Genomic DNA, 11,931 nt, shown 5'->3' on the forward strand with positions numbered 1-11,931 from the left:
GTATCCTCAAACAGCAGAGAGAGAGGGGGTTCTGGCCCCTTCCTCTTCATATAAGGGTACAAATCCCATTATGAGGGACCTGTTTCATGACTCTTCTCACCCTGAGTACCTCCCAAAGGCCTCACCTCCAAATACCATCACACTGGGGATTAGAGCCTTAATATGAATGTTGGGAGGACACAAGAATACAGTCTCTAGCACTGAGGCTGATATGGTTTGTCTGTGTCCTCACCCACCTCTCACCTTGAATGGTAATCATCTCCACATGTCAAGGGTGGGGCCAGGTGGAGATAATTGAATCATGGGGGTGGTTTCCCCCATACTGTTCTCTTGGTAGCAAATAAGTCTCATAAGATCTGATGGTTTCATTAAATGAGAGTTCCTCTGCACACGTTCTCTTGCCTGCCGCCATGTAAGATGTCCCTTTGCTCTTTTTTCATCTTCCGCCATGATTGTGAGGCCTCCCCACCCATGTGGAACTGAGTCCATTTAACCTCTTTCCTTTATAAATTACCCAGTCTTGGGTGTGTCTTTATTAGCAGCATGAAAACAGACTATACAGAGGGACAAAGACAGGACTTAGCGTTGACTGGTCTTCAAGGTCTTAAGCCCATGTGACTATGAAGCATTACTGAAACTGCAAACAAGAGGTTACTCTATGGGGGAAAACTATCTTCTGGAAAGTGCCAGCAGATTTTCCAGGTAGAGGATCCTATTTGCAGCCAGAAACGTGGGTCTGTCTCTTCTACAAGAAGCTAGCAGAGCCATCAATATAGATCTGGGAGCTGTACTCAGAGGCAGGAATTAAGGTCATATGATAGCCAAAGAGTGAGAATGAATGAAGAGAAACAGATGGCAGATCACTGGGGAAAGTGCCCTCAGAGGGGCCAGAAGAAAATATCAGAATCAACAAAGGAAACTGGGAAGGCATGTGTAGGAGGTTGAATACTGACCCTCAAAGAGTTCAGGTCCAATTCCCTGAAACCTGTAAGTGTTACCTTATATGGCGAAATGACTTTGCTGATATGATTGATTTATGGATCTTGAGATTAGGAGATTATCCTGGATTATTTGGGTGGGCCAAAAATGCAATATCATGTATCCTTTCAAGAGGGAGGCAAGAGAGAGATTGTGCACACACAGATGAAAAGGCAGTGTGACCATGGCAGCAGAGATAGCAAGGATGCAGCCACAAGCCAAGGAATCCTGGCAGCTGTCAGAAAGTCGGAGAGGCAGGAAATGGATTCTGCCCCAGAGCTGCCAAGGGAGCACAACCTTGGTTTTGGCCCAGTGAAATTTTTTTTTTTTTTTTTTTTTTTTTTGAGTCAGAGTCTCGCTCCGTCACCCAGGCTGGAGTGCTTTGACACAATGTCGGCTCACTGCAACCTCTGCCTACCGGGTTCAATTGATTCTCCAGCCTCAGCTTCCTGAGTAGCTGGCATTACAGGCAGGCGCCACCACACTTGGCTAATTTTTGTATTTTCAGTAGAGACAGGTTTCTCCGTGTTGGCCAGGATGGTCTTGAACTCCTGACCTCAGGTGATCCGCCCGCCTCAGCCTCCCAAAGTGCTGGGATTACAGGCGTGAACCACTGTGCCCAGCCCCAGTGAAATTTTTTTGGACTTCTGATTCCAGAGTTATAAGGGAATAAATGTGTTTTAAGCCACTACATCTGTGGTTATTTGTTGCAGCAGCTATAGGGAACTAATACATCATGCTCACAGAACTAGATTGAAGGAGAGATTACAGGGAGAAACAGCTTGTGAGGAGCATGTGGCCAATGGGAAAGTATGCTACAGGGTGGGGAGGGAGATGTAGGAGGCCTCACAGGCAGGGGGGACGCAGGATAGACTGAAGGATTGAAGGTGTGAATCAGCACTGGGAAGTGGAAGCAGTGGATATGGGTTCCTAGCTTTACAGATCAGTGTAGCAAAGGAAAGATGAAGTGATAATGGATGGTAGAATCTTGGAGGTTGCATATCTTGTTTTATAAAATAGGAATACAGCACATGTTAAAAAATATAAATAGCACAGAAAGATGGAAAATTAAACTTAAAGTCTTCCTCCACCCTTGCTTCTTGCTGTGGTCCTCAGTCTGCTTTCCAAAGACAACCTACAATTTTTAGTGCATATTATCAGAAAGAATCTCGCAACTTGGCAAGTAAATCTGTATACATAATCCCCTGTTGATGAGCACTTGGATTTTTCCAGACTTCTGTTTTTAAAAACAGTGTTGTAGTGAGTATCTAAGAACAATATGTCTTGAAATATCTGGCCTATAAAAGAGTCTTACTAAGTTTTATTTTCTTCATTGACATATGATTGTACCTGTTTCCCTGCATCCTTCGCCACACTGAGCTTTGTCAAACCTTTTCATTTTTGCCATTCTGGTAGAGGAAAAACTACATTTTGCTAGGACTTAGATTTCTGCAATTTTGAGTGATGGTGTGAATCGTTTAATATGTCTGCTCTCCATTTCTATATCTTTTTCTGTTTCCGGCTTACCCATTTTCATTCAACATTTCCATACCTGTTGGAGATTGTGGTACATTCAAATGAACAAATTCTGTACTCATAAACATGGGTAAATCTCACAAACATCATGTGAAGTGAAAGGACCCAGCACAGTAAGATTCCTGAATATAAAGTTCCAGGACCAGGCAGTTCTCATTTCGGAATTTTAAATAGGCTAATGGTTATCCTTGGCAGAAGAAAAGGGACTGGAAAGGGAGTCCAGGAGTCCTGGACTCTAAAGTGTTTGCAGGAGTTGGTAATATTTTGTTTCTTATCCTGGTTATATGGGTGAGTTTGCTTTGCGAAAATTCATTGAGCTGGATACGTGAGTTCTGTGCACTTCTCTTCATGTGTATTATACTTCCATTTATAAAAGAAAGGGAACTATTTTTTAAATATTGTTGAATGCTTAGAATGTGTCAGACACTGGATGAGTCAGATGAGGCTCCTGCTCTCATGGACTTAAATTTAGAATGAGATAAACACGTCAAATGTTTAGCGCAGTGCGTAGCATGGAAAAGCACCCAATAAGCATTAGCTGGGAGGATTTATTTAAGACGGGGGGGAAACTGATCAGTGTGTGTGGAGACCTAATGGGCGCATGGCATGGCTGGGAGGACATGTGTGATGGAATTGTGGGAAATGAAGCTGCAGAGTGAAACAGGAGCGCATCAGCAGGACAGGGCCTAAGTGAAAAGAAATTTATTCTGAAAGTGACAAGGCTCCAGTAAAAGGTTTTAAGCAGGAAAATGGCATGGCCAGATGATGCTCAACATCCTTTCTAACCTGCTGCAGTTCTCCAGCTCCCCAAATTCCAACTTACAGCCTGAAAACATACCTGCACATATCTGATAGCAAGCCCCACTGCAGTAGGGTTCTGCTGTGGTTCCATTCAGGGGTACTAGGAAGTGTTCCTGGGGTCCCCTTATTCCTAGTCTAGGACCTGCACCCAGGCTAAACCCAGTCCCACTGTGGCTCTATCATACCTTTCTTCACTGTTTAGCCTGAGGGCTGAGAAGAGATTGGCTTCTGGGGAAACTCAGTGTCTGTTGTTGAATGCACATGCCCGGATACTAAGAGCTGGCTCCACCATGCTGCTCCCCAGTCATGCAGAGCAGCCATTGCTGGTTAGGTTCAGAAGGAGCATCAGAGTCCTGTCCTGATCACAAAGCAAGTGAGTAGGAAAATGAGGGCTGGATGTCAGCACTTCAGGGCTCACCCTTCTCTCCCATGTCCTTCCTGTTGCAGTGCTAGAATTTCCATCCTATGGCAAAGGGGTTTAGGGACAACAACTCAACAGGGGAGGAAGCTTGAAGCTGTATTTGCATATGATTTATTTTATATTGAGGAACACCAGGTGTCTGCATTAAGGAATGAGATGCTGATGGAGAATTGTGGAGAAGGGGTGGCACTAAATCCTTCCCGAACTATCCTTCTGCTTCCCACCCTCAATGCAGCCGGAACCTTTTTTCATTACTCACAAGACCCAGTTCTGAGCTGCAGAACCAACAAAACCTTTGTCCTCAATATAAATATTTAATGGGCACAAGAAGCGGCCATTAGAGAATGGAACAGAAGCTAACCAGGTGCCTGGAAAGGATGGATTATGACATGGCCCAAGTGCTCTCTTGCCCTCTGTTAATAATGCAGGAATCACTAGAATGCATGTTCACTGGTTTCACCTGGGTCCTGTGTTCCCCTTCGTCTCCAGTTCCCTGCACAGGGAGCCAAAAAAAGTCTTGATCCTTTTTCAGAGGCCCTGTGCTGGTAGGCTGGGCGGGAGGTTGGCAGAAGAGGGGCGGTGAGGGTTGACTTGCTGCCAGAGGTTTAATGCTGTCCTCGTTCTGTTTTCAGGGGAGGCTCAGAAGCAAGAAGGAGATGAAAGTTGTGCCGCTGCTGAGGCGTTGACAGCGCCTGAGGATGCTGGGAGGCCCGCTGTCAACTCCCCAGCAAATCAGAGCCACGGGAACCAATGCAAGCTCTTTCATCCTTCATTACCCCAGTTACCTTCTGAGGAAGAAGTAAACAGCCTTGGAAGGGAAATAATTAAACTGACAAAGGAACAGGCAGCTGCAGAACTGGAAGAGGTCAGAAGAGAGAGTCCCATGGAGGGTCAGAGGAGTGAGACGGGGCCAGCCCCACCAGGCCTGGCCATCCAGGGGGAGCTCCCCAGATCTCACCTGGACTCCATCGAGGCCAGCCAGCCAGCAGCCGAAGCTTCCACACCGGAAGACGGCAAAGGGATCCCAGAGGGCAGAGGCACGAGGAGCACCGTGAAAACCTGAAGGGGAGAGGGATCTGACACAATGACACATTGAAAGCCCAGAGAGGGTCAAGAATGAAGCATCAGAACGGCGCGCCCACGTCGCCTTCTCCTGAAACACCTCCGAGTCTGCAAGTGAGAAAATGCTCTGATCCTGTTGCAAACTGTGAATATTCTGATGATGCCAGTTCAGTTTGATTTATTAAACGTAGGTCCTCAAGCTTCTCAGTGTCATCTCTTTCTGCCAGAGAGTGCTACTGTGAACAGGGCCAGGCCCAGGAATTGTGTCCACCATATGGCTGGTTGTCAGAATCCGTCTTTCTGTCAGCTTTTGTTTTATCAGAGATAAGATGTTTTCGTATTAGCATTTAATGTTGTCAATCAAAATTACGGGAAGAGCTAGAAACTGATGGGGTTTTTAATCAGGCCCCCATCTTGGTCAAGGTTAGGCAGCTGGAGAGGAAGGTGTAATTGAGCAGAACATGTCCAGAGGGCCCATGGCTGCACCCCATCAAGTCAGGACCCGCCCGGTAGGACTGCCTGGCATAGGTGTGCTTGGCATGGAGCCCACAGCACTGCTGTTGTGCAGACTGGCAGGTGGAAGGGGCCTTCAGCAGGCTGAGAAGCTTGGGCTTCTGGGTTGAAATCCACAGCCCCTGTTGAGGCCTGTGTGCTGAGTGCCAGAGCTGAGTTTTCTGGCTCGTAAATCTGAAGAATTAACTGATCTGAAGTGATTGGGAGGGGTGAGCTTTTGTAAAAGCCGGGGAACAGGACTCCCAGTGGTGGTCTGGTTTTTTGTGAGATGAGATGAGAGCTACAGCCTGGAAATGCTCCTTCTCTGCATTCAACCTGTCTCACATACAGGATCGTATGGCCATTTCAGGTTTGGGAAAGATTTACCTGCTGGGAGCCAGTCTAGTTCCCCGCACCACCTGGAACTTCCAAACCCTTCACTCCTTCAACAGAATGTGGAGGCTGCCTCATTTGTGCCATCAAGTATTAGAATTTCAAAGACCAGACACAGAGCTCATAACCTTATATGGGAAAGAGAGAGGAAAACAAAAATGTTTCACCACAGCATGGCAAGGGGGGATGTGGAACCAAGAACATGATCCAGGGGTGGGAAAGGGGGGCGTGCTCAATCCCAGCTGGTGCTTTCCTTGCAGATAAAGATTAGCTTTTCTAGGTGGCATCCGGCACCGCAGAAAATTAAAAGGTCATCCAGCCATAGCTTTTTCCTTCCCTGGAAAGCCTGAGACTAGATCCCAAAGCTCAGAATGCCTCTGAGAACCAGAGTCACTCCTTTGAGAGGCGCTCCTTGCAGGAAAAAGAGGCTCCCAGAGTGGTAGGCTCTCTTAGTGAAAATGCATCCTAAAAATTCAATGTGTGTCCCAGGCTCATGACACTAAGATGTGACATCTGGACACGAGGGGCCAGCCACACAGATACATCCCTCCCAGATTGCATCTCCAGGAATCAGTCTGCTAGCAGAATGGGCTCCCCATCCCTTCCTGTGCTGCTCCTCTGAAGTAGGCCAAAGTGCAGCCCAGAAGCACCCATTCCTTTGTCTGACGCACACTGGTTGGGCCTCCTGTTACTGGAGTTGAAATGGGAGCATGCTGGAGTCAGCGTTCTCTTGCTCCTGGTGAGAAGGACATCCCATTGACCCCTGGCCACTGGGTCCAATGTTCCATCCTTCTTTCTGTCCCAGCCTATCCCTCTCCCCACCAGGCCCACCCCACAACCTCTCCTCAAGGGCGGTTGCTCCCACAGCTGGAGGGCTTGCACAGACCAGCAGTCAGTCACGGAAATCATTCTTCCTGCTGGACTGGGCCTTAACTGCCTGCAAATGTCCAGCACTACTGCGTAGGATGCCAGAGCCACCGAAGGAAAACACAGCCACGTTTAATATAATAATAATAAAAGGAAAAAGCTCAGCCTGCAGAACTCTGGTTTTGACCCACCGTCGGCCAGATGCACATCTTCAGGGCCTGTTCAGCACCTTCGGAAAAGCAGGGCTCGTAATAGACTCCAGCACATTCCATCAGAGTCAGGAAAACTGCGGTGAGTCCCAGAGAATCTAGGGTGCAGGGCAGGGAGCAGGAGTCATAGGGAGTGATAACCTGAACTGTGTATGGTCAGCTGGGAGGGTCTTATGTTATTAAGTGAAACGAGAGCCAGTTAGTTGATCTTGTCACAGATGTAACCATGATAACACCCCATAGATATGTGACACGTGTGTCCTGCCCCTGCTTTCCCCATCCAACATGGTTCTTCTGTTCCACAGGCATTAAAGGGAGTTTCTGCAATTACTTACAGCTGTCTTTTGTCTTTTTTAGGATCATTGTTTGAGGGTGTGGCATTCTCTCCCCTACTTCACTAGATAACCCTGCATCAGGCATGGTCCTCTCAGCTTCAAGCCACACTTAACAGAAACTTAAACAGTAGGGATGTGAATTCTGTTCTATAACAAGAACTTTGGAAGTAGGGCATTCCAGGGCTATACATTCAAGAAAGTCATCAAGGTGTTCTAGGTTTCCATCTTCCTTCTCTTCCTGCTGTGTCAGCTGCTTCCTCATAACAAGGTGACTGCAATAGCTCCAGATAACATCTGTTCAAAGGCAGAAGGAAGTTTCTTTCTCCCCACAGACATGTGTGTGTGTTTCAAGAGCGAGAAACCCAGTTCCTATCACATTTTATTGGTCAGAATGATCACCTGGGGCTTGTGGTCGCATGCGACGTTGTCACATAATGATGTCACATGACAATGTCTTAACCATTCCTTAGCAAGGGAGATGGTATTACCATGATCCGTTTAGGTTCACCAAGATTCACCCTTAAGAACTGAAGAAGGGCCCTGTCCCTAGACATTCAGACTCTAAAACACCAAAACAGGATCATATCTTGGGATGTGTAAGAGAGTTGGGAATAGACAACCAATAGTGTTGTCTCTGAACACCATGTCTTTTTGTTACTGCATAAAAAGCCAGAAAATCATGTTTCTGATGACTCTGGAGTTAGGGGGAGGGGCTATGGTTGTTTGCTCAGAAAAATGCCATCTCATCCCCCTTCCCTGGCATCTTTCTGATCTGTCCTGTTTTGTAGGTGGAATGTTCCCACCTTCGTTTGCCTGTTCAGACGTGTTTGTCCTTCCATTATTTTTCCAGCTGGGTTGCCAGCAGAATGCAGAGCAGTCTAGAGAAATGAAACAGAGCTGACAGGTCTCTTAATGAAAGCTTGTTTGCACACCTTGCCTTTCCTGTGATCGCTCTGTGCCTGAGAGCCTCTGGGTGTGGATTTTTACATGAGCGTTTGTCTTTCTTTTAATTAAGGCCTGTAGAAATGGATTGGTTTTTATAAACCAGGCATTTCTCATCCCCTCACTCTTGCTCTTCCTCTTTCCACACCTTCTCTGCCCATCTTCCTCTCCCCTCCCCCTTCCTTCTCTTGCTCCCGCAGCTATTCCCAAAGCCTCTCTAGCTGGGAGGCTCCTGATGGCCTCAGCTCAATGCCAGCTGGACCCTCCCCGTTTTTGGCAATCTTAAGCAAGCTAAATTAGTTTGCCCATTGTTGCCCTCTTCTGTGACCTCCCTCCCAAACATGCACCACCATCACGACGCAAAGTTCTAGAAAAGGGCTCTGCTATCAGTTATTCACATGTTGGAGTAAATATTTTGGTGTATTATTCCTACTGGGAGCCTTTGCATCCCAGTTCACCACATGACATGAAAAGTTCTGTCTCTTCTTTAAGAAATGGCAAAGACCAGCTACTTACTTACAGAAGTGATCTTCCCTGTCTCTTTAAAATTACAACATGCCTTTGCCCCTATTGGTCTTCACTCCAAAAAAATGGGGTGGCCTCCTGGCTTTGTTGGTTTCCCACAGCCCTATGGATGACTTGGTACCCTACTTTTTTTTTGTTTTTTTTTGAGAGTCCCACTCTGTCGGCCAGGCTGGAGTACAGTGGCATGATCTCAGCTCACTGCAACCTCTACTTCCCGAGTTCAAGTGATTCTCTTCCCTCAGCCTCCCGAGTAACTGGGACTATAGGCATGCACCACCATGCCTGGCTAATTTTTGTATTTTTAGTAGAGACGGGGTTTCAGTATGTTGGCCAGGCTGGTCTCAAACTCCCGACCTCGTGATATGCCTTCTTTGGCCTCCCAAAGTGCTAGGATTACAGGCGTGAGCCACTGCCCCGGCCTGTACCCTACTTCTTTTTGAAAAAGCACCTTCTTCCTCTACTTTTGTTCTGAAACCTCCATTTAAAACACTTCTCCTCCTTAGCAATAGTGAGAATCCCTTCAGACTAGATAGGGTGTCAAAAGGCCAAAGCATTGCCCCCAACACAGTCCTTTAATGTATTCCCTTCTTTCCAGGTGTCTTCCTGAACAGAGAAAAATGTATAGATCAGAGAGATGCAATTGGGAGCTCCGTAGTGAATCTAGTTAGAAATGAGAAGCAGAAAAAATAGGAAAGACCCGTCTCTCAATATTATGGTTGCTTCCCAAAACAAAACAAAACAAGTTGATACGGCATGAAGGCAATTTAAAATGATAGATATGGACATGCTGCCTTACATTTCATATCACCTCTTTACTAAATGAGAGTTTTTTTGGATGCAGAGAGAAAGTTTGCATACTATTGAAAAGTTTGACTTTCTGGAATCTATGTGAGCTTCAGGAATAGATTTGGGGATCTTAGCAGAGGCCGGTGGTAGCCTATTAAATGTAAAACAATTGGCTTTGTTTTTAAAACCAGCTGCCATTTTGTAGTTTCATTTAAAGAAAAAGTACCTTCTATTCATTTGCAGAACTTGCTTTATTGGATTCTATGGTCACTGTGTATCATAACTCTATCTTTTTTTGTTACCTGAAATAAAAATGTGGCAATTTTCCTGATAGAGATGATTAATTATCTTTATTGTTTACTTCCTATTCCACCCTCACCACAGGGCAAGTGGAGGCTGAGCATGACTTGTGGCATACTACAGCAACTTATCAGTTGCAATCTGTCACCTAAAACTATTTGATCATATGGTAGTCATGAAAAATATGGAGAATGTAAAGATTTTATGCATTCAGTCAAAAAAAAAAAGGCAGATCTAAAATCAGTTGGTTTATTTCCTGCAGTCTTTCAAGTTGACCAAAGCGCTCACTGATTTGCTCTATTTTCTTACATTTTTAGTATTTCTGTATATATGCACTAAAAAGCCCCACTCGGAAAAAAAAAAAATCAGTGCAATTCTGAGAAAAAGCTTATCCTAAACATCTAAAGATAGCATTTCTAATTATTGTCTACATTGTGTTTAAACTGTGCAAACTTGAGCATTATTCTCACTTTACCAGCTGTGTCTAGGTAGAGTCATTACATCAAACGCTTCTAATTTTACAAAAAGAAATCAAAACAAGCGTGTGTTTCAGTCCCAGTGACAAATGCAAACCCTGTGAGTCAAACAGGCAAACTGATTAGCAAGCTGGCTGGGAAGTCAAAACAGCAAATATAAGGAGATTAACAAAATAGATCTGTAAGATGAGAGGATAAAAATAGACTCCAGGGGCCAAGTGGGGTCCGGTGGGTGGCTTTGGTGGCACACATATGGTTCTGTGCCAGGAACCAGATGTCTGCCTTTATGGCCCACAATCTTCCCTTCATCCTAGGCCCCCTCCCCGCAAGACATGGGATCGCAGAGTTCATGTCATCTAGTCTCTCAATGGATGCAGAAATCCTTCTCGGGAACCTCAGAGGTAGCAACTGTCCTTCATTTGAATCCTGGTTGCATGATGCTCGCTGCCTTACAAGGCAGTCCCATCTATTTATTAGTAGGTAGCTATTTTTTGGATCTTAGCCGTTGTTATTAATTAGATACTTATTAGGTCATTATTTGTTGTGCATGCAATGCTATGCACCTCTCATGAATAACCCTTGATTTAATCTTCAAAACAATCTGGTATGATGATCTTATTTTACCCATGCTCAGAGAGGTTAAGTGACTTGTTCAGGTCACACAGTTTGTGAGTGTGGCAGAGCTGAGGTTCAAATGGGCCTTTCTACCTGAGTCTGACATGTTAACCATCATGCTAGACGCCTATCTTTGCCCTGACAATGAACTGTAATTTGTCCTCCTATTATTTCCTCTGTGTGTGTGTGTGTATGTGTGTGTGTGTGTGTGTGTGTGTGTGTGTGTGTTTTTCTTGTTTGTTTTTTGCTTTTTTTTGTTTTGGGGATTTTTGTTTTGTTTTATTTTGGTTTTTTGGCTCTGGAGGCCCACAGGATAATTTATCCATCCCATTCCTGGAACAGAAATGGAGTGAGTCTGCTAGGGTGCCTCTTCAGACTCCATCTACAGGGTCAAGGGTTGTGAAGAGAGAAACTAAGAACAGAATGCAATTGACAAGAAGTGTCAGCCTCCTTCTGGAAAAAAAAAAAAAAGGTCCACACCTCCCTTGATGGTCGTGAATTTACCATAATCGAGACAGCAGAGTAGATGATGGGTGTTTGACATTTTAATCCTCTCCATCCTCTGTCCCCATGTAATAGCTGCCTCGTCGCAACTTGTAATTGGGGGGATATTTGAGATCAGGATTGGGAGGTTTAGAGACACTGTTTGCTCATCCCCTTTCAGTGCTGATGAGTACAGTTCAAGTTAGTATTCAAACCAGTAGGAACCAGTTGGTGGAAAAAAGTCACCAGGCAATAGCCTTTCGCTCCAGTTATCACTTGGGTTCAAGGAAAGATTTTAAAATAACAAGTTAGTGCTAGTTAGAGGTAAAAATAACCCCTGGGGACGGGTTTCTGGCTGTGGTTCAGTTGGTCGCACTGCCTTAGGAGTCTGGGAGAAATGGAAGCTGCCTCCCAGTAACCAGGATGGAAAAGTCACAGCTAGGAAGTGAGGCTACCCTGAGAGGCTAAAAAGTTATTGCAAGTAAGTTTATTCTGTGAATGAAGGTGTATGCACAAGACTGTTCTAGCATGGGTATAGATTGTAAGTTTCAAAAGAAAGCTAAACTCCCAACAAGCCTTCATCGAAATCAACCACCTTTCCATCCCAGTGCCTCTGTTTTCCTCTGGTTTTGGTCCTGCCAAATGCTAACAATGTCACATTCCAACCCTACTCTTCTGTGCTTAGGCAAGATGCAGTCACCTGGTTTCCC

The 11,931-nt window shown here is 45.4% G+C and overlaps 1 protein-coding gene across 3 annotated transcripts in view; it reads left to right on the forward strand.

Moving 5' to 3' along the window:
- Positions 1-7,089, forward strand: part of LOC105487836 (coiled-coil domain containing 149) — a 105,594-nt gene extending 98,505 nt beyond the window's left edge. For all 3 annotated transcript variants that reach the window (XM_011751461.2, XM_011751462.2, XM_011751463.3), the window contains one exon: positions 4,369-7,089. In XM_011751461.2, coding sequence (XP_011749763.2) covers positions 4,369-4,799 — 431 coding nt within the window. In that variant the 3' untranslated portion in view covers positions 4,800-7,089. The remainder of the gene's footprint in view (positions 1-4,368) is intronic.
- Positions 7,090-11,931: the final 4,842 nt, after the last annotated feature.

This window comes from Macaca nemestrina, chromosome 3 (assembly GCF_043159975.1).
Source record: "Macaca nemestrina isolate mMacNem1 chromosome 3, mMacNem.hap1, whole genome shotgun sequence".
In the NCBI taxonomy this organism is placed as follows: Eukaryota; Metazoa; Chordata; class Mammalia; order Primates; family Cercopithecidae; genus Macaca; species Macaca nemestrina.